The 27,880-nt window shown below is 47.5% G+C and overlaps 1 protein-coding gene across 1 annotated transcript; it reads right to left on the bottom strand.

Moving 5' to 3' along the window:
* Window positions 1-999: 999 nt before the first annotated feature.
* LOC124485032 (BCL-6 corepressor-like) lies at window positions 1,000-27,880 on the bottom strand. The gene is given in 16 exon segments (XM_047046282.1): window positions 1,000-1,785; window positions 1,863-2,007; window positions 2,144-2,221; window positions 3,300-3,445; window positions 3,557-3,723; window positions 8,049-8,309; window positions 9,745-10,097; window positions 11,123-11,395; window positions 11,966-12,145; window positions 12,147-12,290; window positions 13,196-13,355; window positions 14,310-14,366; window positions 15,686-18,811; window positions 19,986-20,060; window positions 20,448-20,537; window positions 27,143-27,880. Coding segments are annotated over 14 exon segments (5,640 nt in total). The 5' UTR covers window positions 19,989-20,060; window positions 20,448-20,537; window positions 27,143-27,880; the 3' UTR covers window positions 1,000-1,238.

The following is a 27,880-nucleotide window of genomic DNA, read 5'->3' as shown; positions in this document are numbered from 1 at the left end:
TGCAGGGATGATGTGGTTTTCAAATACATCTTCAAAAGTAGAAAACTTAGCATGTCGCATGTAAGGTCAGGTGGGGAGCCATCGCTGAGGCAAACCTGCATCAAACCCAACTGCCACTGACCTTTGTTATCAGGTTCACTAGAGTTGCCTAGTTGTTTTTAGTTCAATGCTGAAGAGACCAAAACAAACCTTAGTAGCAGGGGCATGCTGGTTTGATGCCTCAGATCCTTACTGACTTAGCAGTTTCAGACCACTATCGTTGTGTAATTAGTCTGTCCATACATTTTCTGACAGCTAATAATACCAAATACTAGAAGCTGAGAAAATGGTGATCGGTCAGACAGATCATCAGGTTCTTCAATCTGGGTCCCATAAAATGGACGTGTGCAGTATGAGGGAATGTGCTGGTTTTATATTAAAGGTTTCCATAATATGTATGGGAAAACGACTCAGATTAAAGCCGAAAGCACTTAAACGCCTTGACGGGATACAATGAAATTAGAGTAGGCCTACAGAACAAAAGTAATACAAAATATATGTAACCTCACTGCCACAGAAGCGTTTTCTTAGTACAGACACAGACAACAGTATTTATTCAGCAGTTTTTATTTATTTATTTAAAAGCAACTTTTGTAAAATATAAATACAAATGAAGAGATATTTCATTACAAAGGGAGAACAAAAAAGACAGCCCAAAATGTATTTCACTCTCACCCTGTTATGTACAAGCAGTATGCAAGTTGCAAGTTGTTTTTCATTCATATTGTAATATTAAACAATTATGTCTTTATTAAATTAGAGGCTAAATTAAAAGCTGCATTTGAACACAGGTACAAAATAGCACCTGAGGGTCAAATCGAGCACAAAGTTTAGGTCAAAAAAACAACAAAGAAATCGTTGTATGCATCACAAACACACGTGTGTGGCACACACAAAATTGTGAGCAAAGAGATAATTCAAAAGAGAATGTTTCTTGTTAGATCTCTATATTTATACTTATATTAATACACATTTATAAAAAAATAAGACCATCTTTAAGTTACAAGAAATTTCTCACAGAACCCATTCTCTTCTCCAGCCAGCCAGCCAGCCAGCCAGCAAAGATGACCGGTCCAACTTGGGGCAGGGCTACCAGTCAACCACAGTTCAGAGTTGAGTTTTAGGTACTTGGGGATCAGCCCCAAGGGGATCAGCCCCAGTTGATCAGCCTATCATGTGCTGCATGTCAAGGTAAAGGGTCACGATCCCTGCTTAGCCTTAGCATTAGCATCGGCCTTAGCCATTACATTAGCCATAGCCTTAGCTTTAGCCTTAGCATCAGCATTAGCCATGGCCCTGGCCATGGCCTTTGCATTTGCCTTAGCCATAGCATTATTCTTAGCCATAGCCTTCATATTGGCATTGGCATTAGCCTTAGCCATAACCATTGCCTTAGCGTTAGAAATTGCCTTAGAGTTACATACTGCTTTAGAGTTAACCACAGTATTAGTCTTCTTGTTAGCCTCCCTAGGCTCATCCCAATGGTCATCCAGACACTCCAGGCTGGAGCCCAGCATAGTAGCCAGCTCGGAGCTTCCCTCCACAAGGTCCAGCAGCTCCTTGCTGTCTGGTTGGAATGCGTCCAGCTCGTCAGGGCAGGAGAAGAGCTGAGACAGGGAAGCCTGGCGGTAGAACTCTGCCTCGGCCACAGTCACCACCTCCAGGTGGGGGAAGGTGGAACGGAAAGACCGAGCAGATATTCTCAACCTCTGCAGCACATCTGAGAGAAGAAGCCAGTTTCTGGGTCTGAGCGGGAAGAGAAGGAGTTAGATCGTGTGTGTGTGTGTGTAATTGTTGTGTGTTTGCAGGGCATGGTTACTTACCCCTGGGAGAGTGAAACCTGGATGTTGTAGCAGGGAAGGAGAGGGCGGTCGGAGAACTCAAATTCAAACACCTCCCTCGGGTCTTCCTTCTCCGGTCCCGGGGGCTCTGCCAGGATGTCAAACACACACCCTTCATCGGCAGACTCTGAAATGCACACGCACACACACACACACACAAACTGTTAAATGACACAATAAAGACAAAATGTTGCTTGATTACATGGAAAACAAAAGGACACAAAACACAGCGGGAACCTCAAACATTGCTCAATTTAACTCACCACACACTGCACTGCCGTAGAATTCCCAGAAGACCCCCGGGTCATCATCTGTACGTCCCTGCAAGTCAGCAAAGTACTCTACCGAGGGAGACCACAGAGAAAAGACACAGAAACGAGAATGAGAAAACAGAAAAGAGAGACCCAATGTGTGAGGGAAAGAGAGGAGGGAAAGAGAGATAAAGGTTTAGCTGCTACATCACGGAGCCGGGCTGACTGCCAGTAAAGAGGCGTGAGGCAACTGGCGTGTGGTCAGAGGGATTAACAACCTCAATATGAGTGGCACCAGGTGGGGGGGAGGAGTCGAAACTCCGTTGTGTTGGGAGTTTCATGTTGGTCGGTCTCGCTCACCATTTCTCTCATTGACTCTCTCTCCCCTCTGCACCTCTTTTCTTGACATTACTGCTCCACACTCAACATTACACCCTATTGACCTATCCATCCACCCCTCCTTCCTCAACTCTGTCTAGCTCTAAATCTTTTTACCCTCTAAAAAATCACTGTCCATCTAATTATTTATTGGCTCTAGTTTCTCCCTTCCTATCCCTCTTTCTTTCCTACCCCCTCATCCTCCTCTTCACCAGTGGGCCTACTGTGCTGACTGTCCTGGACATAATTGGCTTTCACTTGTTAGGCCCTAATAGACGCCACTGGCTAATGTGTCTGTGTGTGTGCGTGTGTGTGTCTCGTCTCTGTGTAAACAAGACAAATCATTTTTGTGACTCAAAAGCAAGCGTTCACAGAAACACCTACTGTAGCACAATACCAATACATGCACTGCAGCACACACCAGACAGACGCTCTAAAACACATACAAGCACACAAACACCCACACTCGTACACACACACTGGTCAGTCCTCTAATTTTCCCGCATATACTAAGCAAACACATTTTCTGTTGCTAGGAAACTTGATAGATCAGTGTAGCGTGTGTGTGTGTGTGTGTCTGCAAAAGTGTCTATGAATGTGTATATGGGTGTGGGTGGGTGAACTAAATGGCATTGTTCGTCCAGATTACTCCAGTTTAGACAAGGTTACATTAAGGTATAGCAGTAAGATGAAGGTACCAGAGGGGAAAGCAGGAAGATGAAGGTACATTAGGGTATAACGGAAAGATTATAAAGGTATAGTAGGAAAAAGTATATTTGGAGGTAGCTACCAGTGAGGAAGCGCTCCATGCTGTGACTGTGGGTCATCTTCAGCAGGCCGCGGCCAGAATAGGTGGCCAGGGTTGGATCAGCACCATAGGACAGCAGCACACGCACCACATCCAAGTGGTTGTTCTCTACTGCATCATGAAGGGGCCTGGGGGAAATCACACATGGAGGGAGGGTTGAGAGTATGTGTGTGGGAGAGAGAAAGTATAAATGTGTGCCCGTGTGAGTGTTTAAAAAGTGTGTGTGTGTGTGTGTGTACCTGGTGCCGTCCTGCGCGCTGCAGTTAATGTCGGCACCATGCTCCAGCAGGTGTGTGACTATGTTGATCCAGCCACGTGCGCAGGCCTCGTGGAGAGCACAGTAGCCAGCGTAGTCACGATGGTTCACCTCACACACGCGGTTCTCCAGGCAGTACAACACCACTTCCTGGGGGTGAGAGAGCTGGGGGGTAAGTGTGTACAAAAGCAAGGCACAACAACCACTCACACTCACACACACACACACACACACACACACACGCACGCACGCACACAACAGAGCAAACACATCCCATTCACACAGACTCCAACACATCCCGTTCTCCCGACACAGTAACACACAAACACACCTCCAGTCACAGTAACAATACCGTAGACACACACACAATTCCCGCCTAACGTAGTACCCTGTAGAAGAGTGAGGAAGGAATGGAGAAGACAGTGTGTGTGTGTGTTTTCTTTAACATCTGTGTTTACACAACTAGTGTGACTCACACACACACAGATCAGCCTTTGCCCCTTACAAAGTGTAATCTGGACTATTCCAGGTCAGCACCAGAAGACAGAGCCTGTGGTTTATGTAGCAGGAAGAGACCTGCCATCCAGAAGCAGCACCATGGACAACAACCCTGGTACACGCCACCCAGGGCAATTACCAATTAGCTGCCAACAAACTCAACAGCTATACGGCTACTTGGTGATCAGGTAAGCAAGTCAATGGTAGGCCAGTAAGGAGCACTTAACAAGTCTGTAGTCTCTACCGACCAACACTGCCACGAGCACCAATGCAAATGAATCTTGGTTGATCCCTTGATCCCGAGAGCCTTGGTCCAGGGAGAGCCAACCTTAACCCTCTGCACACGCCCTCTATCCCTTTGCTCAAACTTTAAATAAATGCTCCTCTGGGGGGTGTTTAATTTAATTCTGTTGCCTTGTTTCTATCCATCGTATCTTTTCTGTTGCTAGTTAGCCAGCTAAATTAGTTAGCTATGTGTTGTAAAGTCAGTGTGCATTTAACTGCTGTTTCCAGCAAGCAGACAATACTCAACATGTAATGATGAATAAAGGCTACATATTGAAGATTTACATGAAAGAAAAAAAAATTGCAATCAAATATGTCAGTAATCATGTCTGCACATTTTATTTGATTATATATGGTTTACATGTACATTGCTTTAGTTGTGTTGCTTTAAAAAACCTTGATCTGTAACCCATGATGTGTCTACTTATGTTCATAGGTTATGTTCATTTTAGCCTGCACTAGGGAAACTTTAACCTCCCAGGTGCCAGCTTTAATGTTAATCTTCCAATTCCAATGTTTATGCACACAAAAAGTGCATAGTGCTACAAATCTTATATGTTGGTTTTCAATGTAAAACATTTCCAGCAGTACCGCAATAATGCTGATTACCGTGATCATTATGGTCACTGTAATCACAATATGAAATTCACATACCGTTTCATCCCTATGATTTGTCATATACATTTCGGAGTTGGTAAGAGATGAGGGAGGTTAGAGGAGAAAACTACTGTGAATTCTCTGACAGCGCTTTGCCTCCCTATTAGAGAGGGATTCATGCGCTCCCTGCTGAAGCTCCCCTCGAGGACTGCTCTCACTGCGCGCGCGTGTCTGACTGCGTGTCTGAGCGCACGTGTGGCTGTAGGAGGTGCAATGTTAAACCTCCGGAGCCGTGTTTAATTTCACTGAGAGAGCGAGGAGCTTAGCACGAGAGCTCCGGCTTCAAGACACACACACACACACACACACACACACACACGTAAAAATAAGATGCTTGCTTGCTCTCTAATTTCCCTCACTAGAATGCTTCCCTGCAGTTGGCTGCAATCAATGCATAATCCAAGACATTTAACCCCTGCTGCAGGTGTATTTGGGTCTGCCATGTCTGCATGTATTCAACAAGGCACGGAATAGAAAAATAACTAAACTGTTATTGGAGCGTTGTCTGGGGTGCCAAACGTGCTCATTTGACAGTGATCATGCAGACAACTTCCGGACATGTCATAATAATATGAAATAGTCATACTTATACAATTATTTCCCTAACACATTACATATAAAATTATACAAGTTAGTACATGAACAATGATAACTGTCACACATTAACCGTTTTACATGGTATTGGTAGTTACTACAGTATTAGTTTGAGCTGTTACAGAGTGAGAATAATGATCTAAGACAAGACTAAGATCTACAAAAATCAGAAGCACATCTCCATATACAGCTATGTGTGTGTCTGTGTGTGTCTGTGTGTGTGTATGCATTCGTTAACTATGTCTGCACAGACATAATGGAGTGACGTCAGCAATGTGTCAAGAAGGGAGCGTGCAGATGTTTGTGTGTGTGTGCGTGTGCACGTGTTCCTGTGTGTTTACGTCTCAAGCTCTTATCTTCCGGCGTGTATGAGATAAGCCCGGAGCTGGTGGCAGACAAGCTGTGTGAGACTGAGCGAGTTTGTGCGTGCCTGTCAATGTGTAGGCTAGGTTTAGTTTGTGTGTCAGTGCACGTCTGCACAGCTGTTTGCTTGCCCGTGTGAGTATGGGTATGTATGAGTGTGTGTGTGCATGTGCAATTCTTCTTGCGCGAAACCCCCAAGGGTCTGCCCCAGGCTTATCGCACACAGGCAGTGAGAGACGTGTTTCCTGCAACAGGCAGCAAAAAACAGAGAGAGAGAGAGAGAGAGAGAGAGAGAGAGAGAGAGAGAGAGAGAGAGAGAGAGAGAGAGAGAGAGAGAGAGAGATGAGAGTAAGATAGAGAGCTATAGATGGAGAAAGAGAGTCATAGAAAGAGGAGGGAGGAGACAACCTGAGACAACACAAACAACGCGCCAACCACTATGCAAACATCTCAACCCCTCTTTTCTCTGGTTCAAAGAAGGGAGGAAGGGGGGGGGGGGAAGCAGGGGAAAAAAGGGTGGAGAAGAAAAAATTATGCCGTGACAGACGCATAAATCAGGAGACAAGCACGGCTGACTGAACTCTGCTGCCGCGCTGCCTCTGTGTGCGTGTGTGCGTGTGGGCCGGAGAGAAAAACAGCCACCGCAACCACTAACCACAGTCACCACGACACATTAGAGGCCCATTAAAACACGATTATACTCCCAGCGCTTACCTCTCAGTCGCAAAAACAAACATGCACGTACGTGCCCTGCGCACGTTTGCAAACGTGCTCTTTGATACATAGTGCTGCCTTGACACATGCACGCGCGCACGCACACAGACACACACAGCCCCTGCACCAACATCTCATAGTTAAAGACACTCCAGATTCAATTAGCAATTGAACAGAAAGACACCTATCAATCAACCCAATAGACACCTCAGAGAGGGATCCATTATACCCCAAATCTAGCACAAAGATTGAAAAACACACACCTGTCTAGTGAACAACACTTTTTTTTTTTTTTTTTTTTTTACAGCAAGGGCAGATACTCAATGAGAGAGAGGGACAGAATATCAAAACACACACAGTTGAGGGACAAAGACGGTAGTATATTGCAGTTAAATCATTTGGAGCTCCCTAAATGAAGAGGGGGGGGGGGGGGGAGAGATTTCCTATTCCTGCCTGGCTGGCAAGTGTGTGTGTACATGGGCAAGCTCGTCTTTGGTTGCGAGAAATAGGGGGGCTAAGTAGGCCTCTTGGGAAGAATCAAAGAGAAAGGGTAGACATGGAAGAGAGAGAGGGAGGGGAAAAGAGAGAGAATGAGAGAGAGGAGAGAGAGAAAGCAAAGGAGAGAAAGAAAGGCCTGACCCTAGAGGGAGTGCAAGCACCAAAGACATGGTAAAAGTGATAGGGGGAAGTACAGGAGGAGGGGAGAGTGAGATTGAACCGACAAGAGACACAGACAGAAACCCACACATACGCAAGATACAAACTCAACAAGCTGTCAAAAACACACAGACACAGGGCAAAAACACTACTACAGCCTTCAACTATTTTAAAGGGGAAGTTGACTATAAAAAGAGATTCAGTTAAGTAACTGAGGTGGAAAAAAACACGCCAATATTTTAGGGATGTGGTAAAAGAAAGAAACATCTACAAATGTTTTAGGTTTCTAGGTTTTAATAAAACAACATTTCCATATTGGAGCATCCCTACATGTCACAAGTCCCAAGCATGGAAAATTAACAAGATGTGAGGTGGCAGAGTTAGTGAGTGATACTGAAGGGAGGAGGCATAGTGGATTGTGTGTTTCTGGGTGTGAGTTTTTGTGGTGGGTTAATGGCAAACTGAGTCACCAAGAGTGGAGACGACAAGATATTGATAGGCTAAGGTGAGATCCAAAAGATAAAAGGGGAATCTCTGTTGACAGTTAGTGAGAAGCGGGGAAAGAGAGAGAGAGAGAGAGAGAGAGAGAGAGAGAGAGAGAGAGAGAGAGAGAGAGAGAGAGAGAGAGAGAGAGAGAGAGCGAGAGCGACAGAGAGAGAGAGAGACAGAGAGAGAGAGAGAGAGACGCAGGGAGATGTTTTCAGTACCTCATAGCCTAGCCGTGCAGCTCTCTGTAGCAGTGTCTCTCCAGCATTCTTGTTCACTATAAGTCTCCGGGCCTCTGGCGGAATGGGTCGGACGACTGGGGACTCTGCAGGGGTCACAAGGGGCAATTCCCCTGGTCCCTCTGCAGGAACAGGCCCAGACCTGGAGGGGTGCATCTGGGGGAGGGGTGGAGAGCACGTGTAGTCAGCCGGATAAGAGGGGGTCTTTCTCTGGAGGTGGGGGTTGACACACTGCTCACTGACCTGGGGGTAGGGGAGAAAGGGTAGAAGGGGTAGGGGAGAAAGGGTAGAAGGGGTAGGGGAGAAAGGGTAGAAGGGGTAGGGGGAAAAGGGGTAGGGGGAGAAGGGGTAGAAGGGGTAGGGGGAAAAGGGGTAGGGGGAGAAAGGGTAGAAGGGGTAGAGGGAGAAGGGGTAGGGGAGAAAGGGTAGATGGGGTAGGGGAGAAAGGGTAGAAGGGGTAGGGGGAAAAGGGGTAGGGGGAGAAAGGGTAGAAGGGGTAGGGGGAAAAGGGGTAGGGGAGAAAGGGTAGAAGGGGTAGGGGAGAAAGGGTAGAAGGGGTAGGGGGAAAAGGGGTAGGGGGAGAAAGGGTAGAAGGGGTAGGGGAGAAAGGGTAGAAGGGGTAGGGGGAAAAGGGGTAGGGGGAGAAAGGTTGGAAGGGGTAGGGGAGAAGGGGTAGGTATGGGGGGAGGTATGGGAGAAGGGGTAGGGGGAGAAGGGGTAGGGGGAGAAGGGGTAGGGGAGAAGGGGTAGGGGTAGGGGAGAAGGGGTAGGGGAGAAGGGGTAGGGGTAGGGGAGAAGGGGTAGGGGAGAAGGGGTAGGGGGTTAGAGACAAACAGATACTTTCAACAATGCACACAAGGCATAGATCTGGGTACTGTATACACCATCTGGCCAAAAGTATGTGGACACCTAACCATCACACCTACCTACACGAGTTTGTAGGAAAAAATAATAATTAAACATCGATCATCAAGGGTGTGTGTGTGTGGCGTGTGCTCTTTCAGTGGAATTGTGTGTCAGAGCAGCTGTCAGGCTACAGGGAGAGAGAAGGGAATCGTGCAAGTGGAAAACAACTAGCCGTTTTGCCCTCATCTGCCCCCTCCACTTCCACCAATCCACCCTCCTCCCGCTCCATTCCCCCCCAGAACCACCCCACTCTTTTTGAACTCTGAAGCTGCACACACAACCTTGTCTGCCACATTCCTCCGTCTGCGTTTGTTTGCGTGTGCGTGTGTGTAATTGAGCGCTCACTGCCGAGTCTCCTGCTCAAAATCTCCAGGGTTTTCTTGTTACGTAACGAGCACACATACACACACGTTGCACTGACCTAGTCAAAATACGCACTCTGTGCCTGGACACCCACACAATCCCTCTCAAACACATATACACATGGGCGCACACACACACACACACACACACACAAACAGAGCCACAAGTAATTGATGTGTGAATGACACACAGGAAGACAGAGAGGTCAGAGCTACTGCAGCTCACTAAACATGACTCTCTCCTCATTTCTCTCCTCTTTGTTGTCACACGCATCTTTCTCGGACTTTCCCCATCGTCCACCCATTTTTCTCTTTACCATTTTATTTCCATGACATCTTTCATTCTTTGTCATGCCAATAAAACTAATTGAAATATAAAAGATACCCAGACATCTCAGGCCTCCGCTCACCTTGTCTTCCGGGACTGGTTTTGTATCCGCTAGGCTGCGGTGGTGGATGGTGCTTTTCACGCATGCCTCTCTCCTCCGGTCACCCTCTTTCTCCACTCTTGGGCCGGTATGCTTGGTTTTGCATGGCCGCTTGCCCTTCGGTTTGTCCCCTTCGCTGTGACGACGAGATTTGAAGGGAGGTGTGTCCGTGGCAGGGGGCTGGAGGGCCACTGGAGAAGGGGGGCACAGAGGCACTCCGGGCCCCCCAGACGGCCCCCTCCTGAGCTCCCCCCTGGGCCCTCGGTCCCTGTCCACAGAAATGGGTCCCTGCGTGGGTGGTCTTTCCTTTGGATGCCGAAGATTCAGAGTGGCTGCTGCAAGCAGTGGGGACGTCATTAAAGAATTCAATTCAATTTTTTAAATGTCCATCCCAATAGGGGTAGGACATTGTCTTTAGACAGAGGCTCAAACATTCAATACAAAACGAAGATAAACAAAAATAATATACGTAATAAAATAGGAGACCTATTAAATGACATTTATCTTAATGTAAAACAAATTGTGGGGGAACGTGTACACACACCCACAGATGACAGAATTTAGGACTCTAGGACAGTTACAATGTACAGGATGTGATGTGAGGGGGGAGGAAACTGTCAATTTAATTGATGATCTTCAACACGTAGAACCCAAGAACATTCCTTCATCACTCTTCCTACACCATAATTACATATCTGTCTATACATCTCACAAACCCTCTCTAACCCTAGTTATATTTCCCTCTGTTCTTTCTCAAACTATCTATTCATTTATCTCCCTCCCTCTGTCTCCATTCAGTCATCTCAATCTCAGAGTGAACACACATGGTTAAGGGAAAGCCCAGGTCTAACAATCTCTATCGCCCTCTTACTCTTGCTCTGACTAGCCTTGAGGGGAAGTAGTCATTGATCACACATGAGTCACAACGCCTGCTCCTTCACTCCAACGGGCTTGCTTTGCACATGCTGTCTCGCGCAAATGTTCACACAAACCCATGTTCTCACACATTCTCGTTCCCCTAAGGTGTCTGTTTCTTTTTCTTTGTTTCTTCTCTCACTTTCTTGTTATCCACAACCCCACCCCAACAAAACCACATACCCTTGCCTCTGCACTGCCACAGAAAGAACTTCTCTCCTACCTCACTTTCCCTCCCACTTGTAAGCCCCTGCTCAAAAACCTAGACAAGTTCTTCTGAGGAAAGGATTTGACATAACACCAGAGGAGATGAGTCTGGTTGGGGCAATAATGAGCACAGAAGACTATCAAATGATACAAGTATGGTTAAGTTCAATGCCTTTAATGGTTGAACACTTCATGTGCACTTTTGCTGTTTATATAGCTACCAGGAAGTCAACCCTACCTTGTTTGTTTTCGGTGTTTGCTATCCTTGCATTAGCCCAGCTTCGATTGATCTCTGCCCTCTGAGTCACTGCTTTCACATCCGGTTCACTGGGCCTTAGCTGATGAGGCCACGCCCTGTCCTCTTTGACCTCTGGTCTGTCCGGAGAGGTGGCGCTGGGCTTGCTGAGGCGAAGTCCCTTCAGCTCAATACACACCTTCAGCTTCTGCACCTCTTCATCGTCCTCTTCGCCAGGCACAGACAGTTTACCAGCATTGACGGCGAGGTCGTCATCTGAGGGGAAGAGTAGTGCTCAGAGGACATGGCCGGCTCTAACACACACACACTACTCAAGTAGTGTTCTAAAGACACATTGTAGAATCACGTGTTGATTATATGAAAAGCCCTGTGTTAGCGTCCCTTACCCTTGAGAAAGTGAGGGGGGGACACACACTAGTGAAATAATTAAGAAAAAATCCCCAGAAATTGGTGATAAGTAACAGAGAGGGGGGAAGGAGGAGAGGTAGAGACTCCGCAGTTCAATAAAAAGAGATGAAAGGGGAAGAAAAGAGCAACTTTGAAGAGGGTCAGTAAGCGCAGTGGCGAAAAAGCAGCACAAAAAGATGATAATAGTCCCTTGCTTTTCTCCCTCTCAGATTCAACACTTTCTCACTCTTTCTTTCCATGCAAAGCTGGATGGGACAGACAAAGAGATGGAGAGAGACAGTAACTAGGATCATGGGGAAATAGAAGAATGAGAGGGAGTTTACAGATGACGGTAAAGAATGAGAATGAGCGGAGGGTGGGTGCAGAGGGGATGAAGAAAGGAAAGGAGGGAGAGGGGGAAAGGACTTCATTTCTCACCACTGCTGGCTTTCAAGTTTGTCTCTGAATGGCTCCCTCTCACTCTCTTCTCCTCTTCTTCTCCTTCTCTCTGAGAGCTGTGTGCACGTTTCCTGGAGGGTAATAACTCCAGGCCAGGGTTCTCCTCAACCCAACGCTCCACTGGTAGTCCACTTTCCCCCCTCCCGCATTGCCTTCCGGGATCGGTCCCGTGCCCCACTCTGGCAGCCACCCTGTGCCCAGTCTGGGGCTCCCTGCTCAGGGAACAGGTTCTGGTGAGCCTTGCTCTGAGCTCCACACCTCTGGAGCACTGGTACTCTGTTACTGCCATAGGATGTCGGGCCACCTGGAGAAAGAGGAAGGAGGAGACAGATAAGATGAGGAAAAAGGGGGAGCAAGGGGTAAAGAAAGAGAGAGGGAAAGGGAGAGAAGCAAAAGCTAGAGAAAAAGGAAGGCCTTTTAACCAAAGGCCCATTTTTATTCTCCATTTAAAAGACAGGCAGTAAAAAGTTGATGGGGTAAAGAGTTTTTAATCAGGGCAAAGCCGAGCCAACAGTCCAACATAAGTGGATGCTCGGTCTCACAGCATAGAGCGTGGAGAGAGGGACACAGCGATAGAGACAGGAGTAGAAAATCCAGTTAGATGAAAACACGCCTCATCCCTCTCCGTCCCCGTCCCCCTCCAGCATGACCCGGCCACACCCTTCCCACACATCGCGTGACCCCCCCCCCCCTCCCCCCCCCCCCCTCCTCCTCCCCGTGCCATAATTGGACTCGCACGTCAGTTCAGTTCCAACATTGCTGGGCTCACAGCCAACATAAGTACCCCCCCTCCCACGCAACCCCTCTGTTTCCATTGCACTCCCTCTTTTACTCGCTAGCCCTCATCCGCTTTCACCTAGCAACTCCGCTTCAGCTTTCTGTCAAAGATCATGCTCACCCAACTCACCCCCCCCCCCCCCCCCCCCCCCCGTCTCATTTCCCTTGCTCCTCAATCTCTTCCCCTCCTTCCTCCTCTTTACACTCACTCACTCACAAAATTACACTCACTCTTGCTCTCGAGTTCTTGCGCTGCTGTGTGTGTGTGTGATGTGTGTGTGTGTTCTTGTATGCTAAACGACCCTGTCCTGCCTCAGCATTCACAACAGTCTGTGCATCATTGCAGCGTGTATTTCTGTTTGTGTGTGCGTGCAGTGTGCGTGTCTTTGTAAGAAGTGTGTCTGGCTTGTGTGTAAGTGCTGGGTTACTCACCCTCCCTCCCTGTATGCCTGGCGGTGTGTTGGCAGCTTTCCAGCTCTCTGTCTCTGCGCTGGCTGTCAGCCAAGTCCCGTCCTGCTGCCGGTGCAGACACACACTCCCCGCCGCCCTCCTTCTCCTTCAGCTCCAGCTCCGAGAACCGCATCATTGCCCGCTATGCATGCACACCCATGCAAACACACACACACACACAAACAGGGAGAAAACAACCATGAAACCCACTCCCGGTCTGCCCTCACCACACACACACACCTCTCTAAGCCTCAATCTGGTCTGAGTAGCTAATACAGAAAGTAAAAAAATACAAATAAATAAAAAGTAAAACGTATCAGAAATCATATTGTCAATGCAGACATATTATAAAATAATAGAAAATATCAAAGCAAAGACATAGACAGAGTAGTTAAATCCACAAGCATCCAGACAGGAGTTAGACTGCTGCAGCAGTGGTGAGGCCATGCGCTCTGGGGCCCTAGACCTGCCCTAGATCTCCCCTTCCTGAAACATGAGCTAGGAAAACACATATAGCTAGCCCTGAGACACAGCAACAGACAGAAAGGGGGGGGGGGTCGAGAGAGTAGAGAAAAAGCTGGAAATGATGGAGATACAGAGTGCAGAGTCAGGAAATTTTTCAAAAAACTGTTGGGAGGGATATAACGAGATAATTCGGGCCTCTTTACACTTGGGGACAACAGACCCTGGTGAACGGTATCTCATGTGAGCCTTTCAACAAAAGTTGAAAAAAATGACTTGCACGTAAAGTTTTTTGCCTAAGTTCTGATAGGTAAAAATGCGTCAAAGCCTCTAAGGACAAAGAACACCAGTCTAGCCAACGGACTAAAATTAAATCAATTTACTGCAAGTCGGATGAGCGGGTGAGGAGAACAGCTTCTTGTAATGAAGAACACACATTGTAATGAATGTAAAAGTGTGTGCAATCCAATGCCTATATGGAATATGAATAGGAAATAGATACAATCATGTAAGGAGGCCCGGGAAGAAATAAATAGTACTGCAGTGTGATGGAGAAGGGAAAGAAGAGGGAAGGAATGAGGCAAAGGAAGCCGGTCTGAGAGGTAGATGTGATAAGAAATGTAAAGAAACTGACCTCCCAGATAGCTGCAGGTTGGGTTATATTACTCGCCTCTCGTGATATGACTTCCATCTAAGCAATTAGAATGGGGGGGGAGGGCTCAATATATCTCTCCATCATATCAGGTACTATTCATGTATGTACGTTTCACTGTCTTTTTTTACATTCTAAATCAGCTGGCCACAATCCCACTAAGCAAAACACACATGGTCAACATAAAAACAGAGGAACAGTTAAATTAAGACAACAAAGTTACCAAACTCTTTAGTTCTGAATTTGAGTCTTTTCTGTTAATTGTGTCATGTCAATTGTGTTAAGTGAATTAGATAATGATTCAACTTTAACCATGATTTGAAAACTTCAAATTCAACTTTACGCAGAAACAGAGCACTTGATAGCTTTGTGTCCCAGCTCCGTACAGCCAGGCATGACAAACACACACCAGTTTTTCAGGGTAGCTTTTAAAACGTATCAGAAGACATATATGCAACTTGTTAACACACTTGAGTCTCATTCCCAAACATGCACATTTGACCAATGCTGACTATTAAGCAGCTGAGATAGTGACCTGAAATAAATATCCTATATGGCTAAGAGGAAGTGTTTGTGAGTGTGTACGTGTGTGTGGATGCATGTCTGTAGAAGTGGACTAAGCCTATCAGTGTACAGCCCTGTTTGGAATTGTGTTCATTATTTAGGCATGTGGACGAGCCAGGCACTGTAAGGGACAGGGGGGGGGGGGGGGGGGGGGGGGGGGGGGGAGTTGTGACTGTGGAGGGCACCGGTGTCAGGCCAGCATGTGGTTAGGAGGGTAGGGGACTGAGGGAGTTGGAGCAGGGGTGGGGGCTGGTTTAGAACCATGCGGTTGAGCATAGCCTGGGGCAGGGTGTACCGCGAAGCTACAAGCTTAGTTGTGCTCTCTGTTTTAGTGGATGTGCCCCTCCCTCCCCCCCCACACACGCACACACAGGGTTTAGCCTTAGCTACTCACACGCACGCACGGAAACAACCTTTACACTGCAGCCTAATCACAACTGAGACTGAGACGGTAGGCTGGGTTAACCTTTGAACTAACCCTCTAGCCAAACAGTTTCAGTTGCCATTTAACAAGCCCTCAGATGCTACAGTGAGCCCATATGCATGAGAGTCTTGGCCTTTGAAATACAGCTAGTGTGTGTGTATGGTTGAGGCCATAGAAGAAGAGTATGAAGAGTTAAACAACTGTTTCCCCCCCAAAATGGATTAAGTTCTCCATTATTTGGAGTTAGACAACATTTTAGGAATAAATAACAGCACTGGGTTGCTTTCGACACAAACTCTCAGGTAATATGTTTCACAGTTGTCATCCCATCTCCCCCTTCTACACCACAGGCATAGTTTTGTTATCTCACCTGTAGGGCGCGCTGTTCACGGCTCAACTTGCTGGAGTCAGCGTACAGCTCAGTGGTCACACATTTGATGCGGTCGCCAACGTAGCCCGAAGAATTAGCAATCCGTTTTGCCAGGCTGGACCTCCGTGAAGCTTTACACGATTCATGACCACCATCCTCCTCATCCCCCTCTCCATGGGACTCTTCCAGGTCAACCATGCTGTCTTCTCGCTCACTCCCTATCTCACTCTCTCGGTCCCTCTCCACATGAACCTCCCTTCCCAGGTCTGGGCTGCGCAGACTGTCATGGGGTGGCTCTCGTCTGTCCCTCTCCTCTCTGGAAGTCCTCTCTCCAGAGGTCCTGGCACAGCGCAGGGTGCTCTGGTCCTGCTCCACCATGTCTGCAGGGTCTGGGCTCGGGCCATGGTCCTCAGGGTTCTCTCCTGGCTTGCTCATCCTAACAGGGCTGCCCTTAGGTGGGGTAGAGACCATGCCAGGGCAGCCTGTGTCCTGGGGTGCCCTGGGTCTGCCACATGGGGTGGTCTCTTGATGCCTGTCTGGGGGGTTGGGTTTTTGGCTGATGCTGAGATGACGATTATCATGCTGATGATGCTGGTGTTTTGATTCACGATCTGCCTCCCTCCCGTTTTGGTTATCGTGACAACATTCCTTTTTGCTGCCCCTGCTCTGTTGGACGGGTGGTGGCAGAGGTGGTGTGTGTTTGTTGGAGGACGGGTGACATTCTCCATCTGTGTCAGAGTGAACCAGGTCAATACACACTATTCTTTCCGTGTAGGAGGGTTGCTTGGTCTGACTTCCACCCTGCTCGCTTGCCTCCCTCTCAGGCTTGGGCAGACTCCCATCTCCTGTCCGTTCTTGGGGATTGCCGTTTGGGTGAGGGTGCATCAGAGGGTGGACCATTTCCTGGGAGTTGTAGGTGAGATACTCTCCAGCTGCATGGCTAGCTGCCGGTGGTAGACTGTGATGGTAAGGTAGGGAATGTTTGGGGGGTGCTAGGTGGGCAGGATACAGGCTGTTGCCCCCCAGCAGTACAGGGTGGGGGTAAACTGGGCCCTTACCCGGCATTGTATGGGGTAGGGGGTGAAGGGACATGCCGTCTGGGACGGGGTAGGGCAGGTACCTGTTGGCGTACGCTAGGCTAGGGGGCAGATAGGCCTCACCCTGTGGCAAGTACAGGTGGCTAGGGGTGTGTCCATTCTCCATACATTGGCGTTTAAAGGACGATACCTCTTGAGACGGCGGCTCAGGTCTCTTTGCTGCTTTAGAAATCTTCTCCTGGATCTCTTTGTGATTAGTGAACACCGAAGAGCTCTCTGATTGGCCTGGGCTATGTTTCAGCCAATCACCATTAGGCTTGGGGGACAAGGGGATAGAGGTTGCCAGAGAGGGGTTGATGGACTCTCCTAACCTGGAATTAGGAGAACAGTGAGGCTGGGGCTGGACTTTCTCCAGGGCCTTATGTTTGATAACAGAGGAGGATGAGGAGGAGGAGGTCTGGGGTAGGGGCTGCGTCTGGTCTGGGCTGGGTCTGGGGGACTGGGGCAAAGCTAGGTGGTGTGCGTGGGTGGAGCTGGGGGTTGGGGTGGGCACCACCCATGAGGAGCGTAAAGTGCTGATCATCTCTGGTCTCTCAGAGGCCTTGGAGGAAGTGCTACTGACAGTGGGGTTGAAGTGGGTTTCCTTTTGATGCTCCCGGCTGGGAGGCAGGCTGTATCGCCCCCCTGCTCCCCCCCTAGCCATGGCTAGAGCATCGAGCTTTGCGGGGTAGCCATTGGGGTTCAGGCCATACTCCAACATTCTGCCAGACAAGTCCAGAGGCTTCTCGGGGGGGTCTTTGGTAGACGGAGTTGGATGGACCGGCCACTCTGTGGAGGGTTTGGGGGGGGAATGACTAGGTCTCTTCTCACAGCCCCCAACCCGCAGCTCCATGCCCCCATCTCTCTGCCTTGGTTTGTGGGAACTGGGACGGGCAGGAGAGGGGTTCTCTGGAGCCACACTGCTCATGTAGAAGGCGTGAGGCATGGACTGTGTGCTGGATGAGGAAGAGTTTAGTTTGCCTGTTCTGGGACCCAGCCTTTGTAAGTCTGAGGTGTCAATTAGAGGAGGAGGAGGCTGGGGGAGGCGTGAGGAGGCCCGGGGGGAGGAGTCTATGGGAAGACCACTGATACTACTGCTATTACAGCCGCTGGTGGTTGGGGGGGGTTTACTGGAGGGAGGTCTGCAGGTTTTACCACTCCTACTGGTGGGTCTCTCCCGTTCCCTCTCCCTCTCTCTGTCCCTGTCCCTCTCCATCTCTATGTCCCTATCTTTCTCTCTGTCCCTCTCTCTGTCTGTGGGAGTCTGGTGGTGTTTGGGGGGAGGAGGAACTTGAAGGAGCTGCTGACCATACGGTGAGCTCTCGTGGTGGATGCGAGGTCCCACACCCAGCCCTTTTTCCTGGCAATGCACCAAAGAACTGGGGGCCACAGACACAGCGGGGATCCTCACGGGAGGAGCCACCAGCGAGGAAGAGAGGGGTGACGGGGGGTACGGGGGCATGAAGTACAGTCTCTCGGCAGCGGAGGTGGCTACGGTGGGGTTGATGTTGCCTCCTTGGGCCGCACATAGGGACTGGTAGGCCATGTGCTGGGGAAAGTAAGTACTTGGCTGGGATAGCAGGGAGGCCTTGTACATATTGAGGGCAGCGTACTTGGAGTCCATGAAGGGGTACATCCCTGCTTCTGGGTAGGGGCTGAGCCAGGGCAGATGGATGAAGCTAGCCCCAGTGGCAGCACCCCCCAGCCCCAGCTCTGACGACTTCCCAACCCCCATTCTCCGGTCCAACCCCAGGCCCTCAGACCCAGGCAGCAGGAGGGGCTTGTGGAGGCCTGGAGGAGGGCTCTTATACAGGCCCAGATACCCATTGGAAGCCTTGCGGTTGTCAAGGCCGAGATCGGACTTGTAGAGATCCGTGAAGCCGTCACGCCCGTAGCCTAACGGGAGGACAACGGGGTTGTCGCGGCTTTTCTCCGCCGACACAGCCCGAATCCCTGGGTAGACCACGCCGCCGTGGAGGCGGAGCCCATCACGCATAAGAGCACTGCGGTCCAGCCCCATGGCGGCCAGGGGCGTCAGTCTGGCGTCCACCTACAGAGTGGATGAATAAAGTCTTAGAAGCCTCATTGCAAATGTCATCAACCATGAATACCTGCAGACAGGAGGACAAAACTAACACTTGTACACAGGGCTGCAAGTGGAGAAAACCCCTTTGACAACGGCATGTCAAATTTATCCTCCAACCCGACATAAAAAAGACAGTGGTCACAATGAAGCACGAGTCGCCAATGGCTAGTAATTATTTTTTATTTTTTTACCCTGCAGATTTTTACATGGAATGCATGAACAATGCAACTAGAGGGGGGGGGGGGGTACTTTATATTTCTAAATTATTATTTATGGTTGCATATAGGTTTAATCTGCCATTTATTATCAAATGGCTTTCTCTTGCCACCTGACTTCAGCCACCTCTCTAGTGCTGACAATGGTTCATAGGCCTGAAGCTCTGGGCTTTCTGTGGAAACAAGGATCAGGTCTGAAGGGCGCGAGGATGGGAGACTGCTGCGGACATCTGATTTTATTCTCTTACGGACACTGAAGCCTCTTTCGCAGTTGGCAGAGATGATTAATAGAACAAAACGAATCTGAACAAGGAACATGACTCTAGTTTTCCGTAATAACAAAAACAATTATCAAAAGTTTTCTGCCCAGACTGGAATTGACTGCTTTTTGACAGTGCATCATAGAATTAAACCTATTATTTGCCTCTAACTCAATTACGGGCAAGGGAAATTAGACAATTTACTATCCATTGGCTAACTAAAGATAAATTGTTGTCGCCTTTGGTCACATATACGAGTGATTTACTCTCATTAGTGCAATTTCATTATCCCCACTGTTACCCGTTATCCTTCTTCCTACAAAAACATCTTCACACGACACTTTCTATTAATGTATTCTCAGCTTGAGATTCCTTCAATCTACCAATTGGAAAGACAAGTATGATTATAATCTCTCGAACTCCTGAATCATCACATGCTAAATATCATCATAAAAAAAAACACTTGAACCCCATTATACCAGAAGAACAATATCTGAACAGCCCGTAATAAACCTTCAATGCATCAACCGACAACCATTTTGTATGAGGGATTATCAGCATCACTCCCATTGTAAATCCCTTCGAGAATCACAGACCACCTGCACTACATTCCACTGCTTACTTATAGATCCTGTAGTAGACCCTGGGAGAAGGAGGACGTACCATGCTCTGAGTGATGTCGTTCCTCTCAAATACAGGTTCCTCTCAGTCTCGGCATTAACATCACGAACAGGTACCCTGATGACAAAGATTTCATTATGAGGGGGAAAAACTGATCTCTAAAAATTAAATAAAGAACCCTGAAGTTACAACCACTGTTTGAATAGTGTACGAGGACTTGGGAGATCCCCAGGGTGGGTGGTTGTTGAGGTGGTGGGTAACACTAAACCTCTAAGACACCTGATACGTTTTTTTTTCTTCAAGCTCCATAAAAGCACATTTAAATCAACTCATCTAATTTAATATCCTTTCAAATACATCCCTATTTAGCATTTCATGACCCACAAGCAACTCAGGATTTACAAGTGATTCATGTGTGCAATACACTCACACCTATACAGACTCATACACACAATCAGAAATGGCATAACAGGGTGTTGGCTTAGTGCTAGTTGTGTTCCATACTTGGGTTAATTAGAGCCCTAGAGGAGTGGGACTTTAAAAACACCAGCAGGCCTTCATCTGCACACGACACAGCCTCCTCCGCCCTTCAGCCTGGGGAGAATGAAGAGACAAAAAATAAGACAAATGAGAAGAGGGAGAGCACCATAGCAAGGCACACAGTACAAAGAGAGACAGGAGAGGAGGCAACTACTCTGCCAGACATTTATTATTGCCCTCCTTCCACACTCATCCTCACAAAAACAGCTGGTCCATCTCAAATACTCTCATTAAGTCATGGGTGAGCCATTGGCCACTGACCGGGTAAGCAATATAGGTTGAGGAATGGGTGGAACCCTGACTGTAACAGCTTTCAAACTCAAACTGGGAATATTCACAGGTCTCAATTGGCCACTGCATGAAGCAAGTGAAAATGAACAACAGAGTATCACAAAATAGCTTCCTTAATTTCATATGGTTTCACACCTTAATTCTATCATTTAGTTACATCCAAGCAGCCCTATACTTTGTGCTAAGACTACAACGTGGTAGGCCTACATGGGCCCCCCTCTCAAGCTCTCCCCCTTCCACAGGTCCCACTCCCGCCCACCCACACGTGAGGGGAGACGCTGCACTCATATTCTCCTACACTTGTCCATCATCCTGACACCCATACTTAACCCATGTAGAAAAGCTAACGCGGATATTCACACTGGGGAAGGAAATTAGTGGAGGGTATTGGGGAGTAGAGGTGGTAAATTCGGAGATTAGTGAGTCAGTCAAGGCTTTGCAAAGGTGGTTCTATTACATCACTTTGTTAAGTCAGACGGCCTCACACTGCAGCCACTGGCATGTCCCTTTTATTAGCGTAACCTCAAGCCTATTAATCACTCTCACGCAGCCTCCCTATTTCCCAGGGGCTTGGCCTGCCTGAACATCATACGTACATATGCAATAGAACTGAACACCGTGTCTGTAAGTGCTTCTTTTTGGGACATTTGAATGTTGTGTAAAAGCCTGAAAATGTCGACATGGCGCACCATCCAAGGCCACACAATAAAAACAAAAGGCGCCAGTGTGTGTGTGTGTGTGTGTGTGTGTGTGTGTGTGTGTGTGTGTGTGTGTCTGTGTGTGTGTGGGGGGGGGGGGGGGGTTAGTATGCTAGCGCAACGGGAGGAAAAGGCAGAGCATGTTGACGCCCATCTCCGCTGCTAAGAATAGTTTGTGCAACAAACAACTCCTGACGGCCATCCAATCCATCACACAGGCCACGCAGGCTGGCGGGGTGTCCAGAGAAGTGGCCGGTCAGGTTTTTAAAAACAGAGCACTGAAGCAGAGCCCGCTTTGCACCATTAAACTCAAAACCACCGGATGTTTTTAGGAAGCCTCGTAACCCAAAGTCCAGTAATTGCGTGGGGGTTAAGTGTGTGTGAAGAGAGGGGGAGGGCATTCAAAAAGAAGGAGAAGAAAATGCGTCCCCTTCCAGATGGACTCTGCTTCCTTCCTAACCTACTATCACAATTTGAACTCCTGACCCGTCAGATCTGGGGGAACAAACAGCGGCCTCTGATCATAACCTCCATAGCCCATTTCAGATTTTTGCTCTGTTCCATCTGGAATGCTGTGAGTGTGTGTATGTGTGTGAGAGTGTGTGAGAGAAAGTGTGTGACAGGGGATGAAAAGCACAAGATCTAGTGAAAGTGAGAGAAGGATATGACTGGTCATGGTCAAATAATATGTAGCCTATAGTCTAAGTTACAACACTAAACAGAACACAAAGATGTAACTACTCTCACTGCAGTTCGGCCTTGTGCATACCAGTAAGAGAAGACGGTGATAACCAGGCTCAGGGTTCCACAAGCTACAGCCGGACGCCCTTTGTCTCTGGCCCTCTGCCAGCTCACTCTGGAGCGCAGAAATTCAAGCCACGGCAACAACAAAAAATCTGTGTGACGCAGGATAATCTCTGCAGCAATGGGGGTGGGGGATGTACAAGGATTAATGCACACACTACGCAACAATGTGTGTGTACATGTACCTAAACCTCGTCTGACTGAAGTCTGCAAATTTGGCCTTGACACGGGTATGGACTACAACTGTGACATCTTCCTTTGTCTTTAGACTACCAAACTGAGTGGATTTGATAGACATGCCCCCAGGGCGTAGAATGGGTGATTGCTCTGGTGAACTGTAGCAATTTGCTTTGCTCCAGTGGCACCGTAAATGCTGCGATCCCTGACACAGTGAAGCCCCTCTATGTGTGGATCACCTAGCGACCACTTCCGCCTCATACTTTCTACAATATGATAGCTAAGCTCAAGTCAACTTTATGCAAATGAGCATGGCGTGAAACCGCACGTAACACACATGCAAGACAAGATCTGGTCCAATCAGCACACTGGTGGGTGCAACTCGGGAGAGCTATGGGCGTGGCCTTGCTTTTAAATCTTTTTGATCCAAATCTAACAATGAGGCCAAGTGTGATCTCGTAGAATTGAAAGGCACACACATGCAGATCTATTCTGTGCTTTTCAAATTTGGGTTTCGAAGATACAAATCTGTATTTCTCGCTTAGAAGTTTTGCACTTGCAAATCTTTTCTAATCTAATTTACTTTGATACAGAAAGACAAATGTGCTGTACGTTTAATAATTGGAACCAGAAATGTGATGCTTCAATTATACATACGAGGCAGTAGTTATCTAACTATAGCTAGCTATGTAGCATTGATATTTAGGAACATTTGACAAAATAAAGGAATGAAATTTAAGGCTGTCCGTGGATTGGCCCGTTAAGCAATGGTTCTCAGGAGCCCCTAAAGCGCACTGCTACCTTAGCATTTGCAGCCAAATACAGGCACTACACTAGTTTTGCTAATTTGTAAAAATGTCAATGCAGGCGTCCTTAGTGATAACAACACTATTAATATATTTTATAAAAAAGATTTTACTTTGCCTGCAATCTTCAACTCAAGAGCCATTTTAGGCTGAATGTAAAAACACCCCTTAAAACTGTGATCATTGTAGTAAACAATCAATCTGAACTTCCTTATTAAAAGTGATGAGCTGAAACTGTGACTAATGTGTAGGCCTAGGCTAAATGTCTATATTGCGGACACTGTATCCATTGTCATGGGGCAGAAGGAGAAAGTCCCAGTGGAGAAGGGGTGGCTGTTGGTTGAGAAAGCCATGACCTGACGACGAGAAAAAGAAACAAATGGACAGTGGTTTGCAGCTGTCACATTATTTGCAATCAGTGAAACAGGGCCTTACGCCTTGCCTGCCCGCCACACAGCCGTATGCAAGTGTGTGTATGTGAAACAATCCCTCAGACAGCAGGAGGCCAACAACAGAGATGTTATGTGGTCTGTGATGTCTCTAGAGCCTGGCGACGGCTGCTGAACTGGGCCTGTTCATCGCGTGCCAAATCAGGACTAAATGGCCCTTTATGTACCATTAGCTGGTTGTAGAGATGGAGATGAGCATAAAAGCCCCCATGTAACAAACATCAAATTCCATTTAAAATAGGCCATATCAACTCCATGACCGAATATAGACTGGTGGCAGGCTATTTGACTCTGCCTTGCTAAATAGAGGGCAGCGTAGAGGGCTAACCCTAAACCTAACCCCTACCATTGTTTTAGAGGGGTGGCCCGCCAGGTCTCTCTAACTGCCTTGCGGGGCCAGTCACGTGACTTTCATTGAAAATAAATGGAATTAATTTAGGTGTACCGCCCCCCCCTGGAAAAAAAAACGTAGGAGCAATACTGCAGGGCATTGCATTGGCACTGGATGGTTCATATTATAACCCTGGTAACTAATGCATCGTCTTGGGCCTGTCAAATTTCAAAGACCCACTTGTGTCCAGTGCTGAGTGACAGGTTGAAGGAGCATACGACTGTCTAAGATTCCATTTGTTGCATTATGTTAATTGTTTTGAGAGAATATATCTGGACTTTTCGGTTACAGGAGACTGCACCCCACCCCTCCGCTACAACCACAAACCGCTCAGGTGATGTATGAAGCAGTGTCAGTAAGGTTTTGTCTGCTGTCTAGGGTGGTAGAACAGTAAAACAAATGAGGCTGCTTGATCAAGACTGGGCCTGCAAAGACAAGAGAGAACGAAGTAGCGATGTCATTCTCACTCTGATCAAATTCTAATCTGAAGTAACATGATTGACATGCATGGGCCTGTATGCTATTGTGATTCCTGGGTGAAAATAGCCCCTCTCCTATCGGTCTGAAGCACCATGCGCAATCTTATTTGAAAGACTGAAATAAATGAACCAACTTTATTCAATAATGGATACAGCTCTTGTGAACTGAGAACAGTCAAAGAGTCTCAGTGGTTTCCTCTCTGTGCGAGACTCATCTTCTGGCGGGGGGCCATGACACGTCTCTCTGCAAGGAAGTGATCCGTGTGCTCCAACCTCAGCGGAACAAAAAGCTTTGTGAGGCGGAGAGGGAAAAAAAAGGCTCTCCCGTTTCAGCGTAAGGTCTCGGGAGACCCGAACGAAGCGCAGCTTCAATCAAGCTGTGACGTCTCCTCCGGGAGCTGTGCAGCACGTCGAAACCCAATCTCTCCAGGCTCTGTAGGGCGCTCGCTTTTGTTCACACACGCACCTCGCATGGGCAGCCAAGAACTCCACAGTGTTGAGATTGTGGTTTTACTCACCCGACGACAACAGAGAAACGCCGCCGCCACCACCACCACCAAGGAATTGTTTCCTAAACCCAATGGGAGCAATTAGCAAATGACCAAAAGTCTACTGCAATTGTAGCCTGTAGTTATGCAGATTAAAATTAAATTTAAAGCAGTATTGTCCGTGCATCCATTTGTAGTATACCTCGTTTCAAACACGTTGGAGGATCTCAAAACGTGGTTACATTTATGCTTGGTCAAAGCAGATTATGACAACATCTTTAGGTATAGGCCCATTGATCTCAGAAGATTACAACGCAACCAAACTCTGGTTAATGGGTTGAAAATGGAGGTGGTGGGATTGCCCCTTCAGCGCAGCAGATTATCATGTCTCAATCACCCCACAGAGAGCCACACAGAGTTTGTCACACTGGCAAGACCCATTAAAGACAGGATAATACCCCAGGCAGCAGACTGACATTGCCATGGACACAATTCAAGGAGGGGTTTTCTCCCCCACTGCTCAAGTTTTTTTTATGTGACAGATCCAGAATCAGCAGCCCTATATTTAAACTTTAAACCAAGAAATGTGTCAACACTGGTGCACTTTCTTGCCTTTTAATAGATAAGCAAAATCGAGACCAGAATCGAATGCATCCGTTTATGACTTGAGGTATATTGTATGGCAAAGTGTAGTCATGAACTCATGTAGTAGGCCTAATGCATATCCTAATTAACAAGGCAATGTCTACATACATCTAGTTAATGGCATGCATGAATATGTGGCTATAGATTTTCCCCAATATAGCCTACAGTTACAGATTTATCGATCAAAACTGGCCGTTAAATATTTGCCTTTTACAGCCTGTTGGTAAGTTCTTATCTTACATGGCAAATATTTGGCTTTAAATAGTTAGGCTTGGACCAAATTGCCGATGATATAAACATCGATTGCGTGCGTTTCCCAATTAGCGCTTTATCAGTGGCTCGCAGATTCTCTAACCTTTATTTAACCAGGATACAGCACTGGTCCAGAAAAGAAAGCTTGTTCTGTATCTGCGTGGGCAATTTCAACATAGGACACAAACCCTCCAAAAAGGGGAAATATGACGGGAGTATCTATAGCCAACCAGGATACACATTACGTATGCAGTCCGTGAGATGTAGGATATCCTATGCTAGATTTTATCAGACAAAACCCGGACTGAAAGACATGGTGAAGGATGGAACTGTTTTAGTACATACTCTGTACGAACAGTGATGCGACATTCAGATTAAATTTCACATTTGGGCCCTCAGAGACAGATCCACCTCCCACTGACGCTCTACAGACATGAGGTAAACAAATCAGCCAACGCATGCGGGGCTCACATAAACCCTAAACGCACAAAAACGCGCACGCACACACGCGCACACAAAAACAAACAAACGGGGGCGCGGGGGTTCCTCGAACTGTGTTGAGCCGTGTGCGAACAGAATCAGTTCAGGGCGAGGCTGGTTCCGTAACCTTGTTTAGCGCAGACACGAAATTCGCACGCCTACAATATGTTAATGTAAACCATATTGCCCATCTCTGTAAAACAAACATGACCGCATTTCCCAAAAATATTGTAGAGAAATTAGGACTTCAACCATAACTAATTTGATCGCTTTTCATCCATTTACTGACCAGGTGGCATGTCGTCACTTCTAACTCGTCCACTTGACAGGGCGGCCTTGGTCACCAAGCTCAGAGCCGAATAATTAAAGCCATGTTATTTATCAACCGCATGCCACTGCCCCGCCGAAACGCACAAAGACCACCCTATGAGCTATTCTGGACCCTGCCCGATTCTTTTCGCTTGTCTTGCACACTTTAAGCGGACCCCACCAAACGCGTGGTGGAATTTGAAATGACTATTTCCACGATCGGAATGGAAACTATTTCGTTTAGAAGAAAAGTCAATAGGTTGCAGTTGTGATACCAACAATAGGCATAATGTCCTCTTAACTGATGGGACTGGGCTACGGGGTGAGCCATAGCTTATGATAGTATAACAAAACTAAAGGAAAACTGCTTTATGCACCCATTTGTCTTACCTGGATATTTGAGTCTATTTCCAACCGTCGGCTGAAAGCTGTTCACGCCTGGTTCCTGTTTTTCCAAGTTCTTAACTGTTCCAAGCAACAATCCGTGTTTAGGCTACGCGATATCCGTAGGCAGTGGGCTACAGACTTCTCCTTAAATAAAAAACATTCCAAATAAAATGAGTCTCGTTCCCGGTATAATGACTTGCCATGACACACATCAGATATCTTCAGTTATTATTCCTTCAATCTCCCTTGACGGTGCAGTTTCAAATGAGCACAAATGTCACCAGGTCGGCATGGCAAAAGAAAATCCCTTTAGATACAAACCTTTATTGGGTAAAACCGTCAAATGAACCATAATAACTACAATTCCCATGGGTTGGTATCTTCGTTGTCAGATTGAGCTTAAAGATACAGGTGGTGAGGTCCGCGTATACTCAAAAAAAATATTCAGGTCTCCCGTACTTCGCAGCAGCGCCATGTTGGGTTTCATCGGAGCACGCCGTTACAAAAGGCTTTATCTAGGCTCGTATTTCCATGTCCATTTTCTCGAGACAATTCTTGTGTTGAGAGAATGTTCAGTAATGTTTTGTTTTCCGTGTTATATCCGCCGAAAACTAGACAGCTCTGTTTTGAGACGAGGACGCCGGGAGCTTGAGGGAGTGCGAAACGGGATGATGAGTGTGAAAGCTTGCCGTGAACCGATCGACTGTCTACTCCAACTCGCGCAGTCTCTACCCAGAAGGC

The sequence above is a fragment of the Hypomesus transpacificus genome, chromosome 23 (genome assembly GCF_021917145.1).
Source record: "Hypomesus transpacificus isolate Combined female chromosome 23, fHypTra1, whole genome shotgun sequence".
NCBI lineage: Eukaryota > Metazoa > Chordata > Actinopteri > Osmeriformes > Osmeridae > Hypomesus > Hypomesus transpacificus.
Note: the sequence above shows the minus strand (reverse complement) of the source record. Positions and strands in the feature narration are given on the sequence as shown.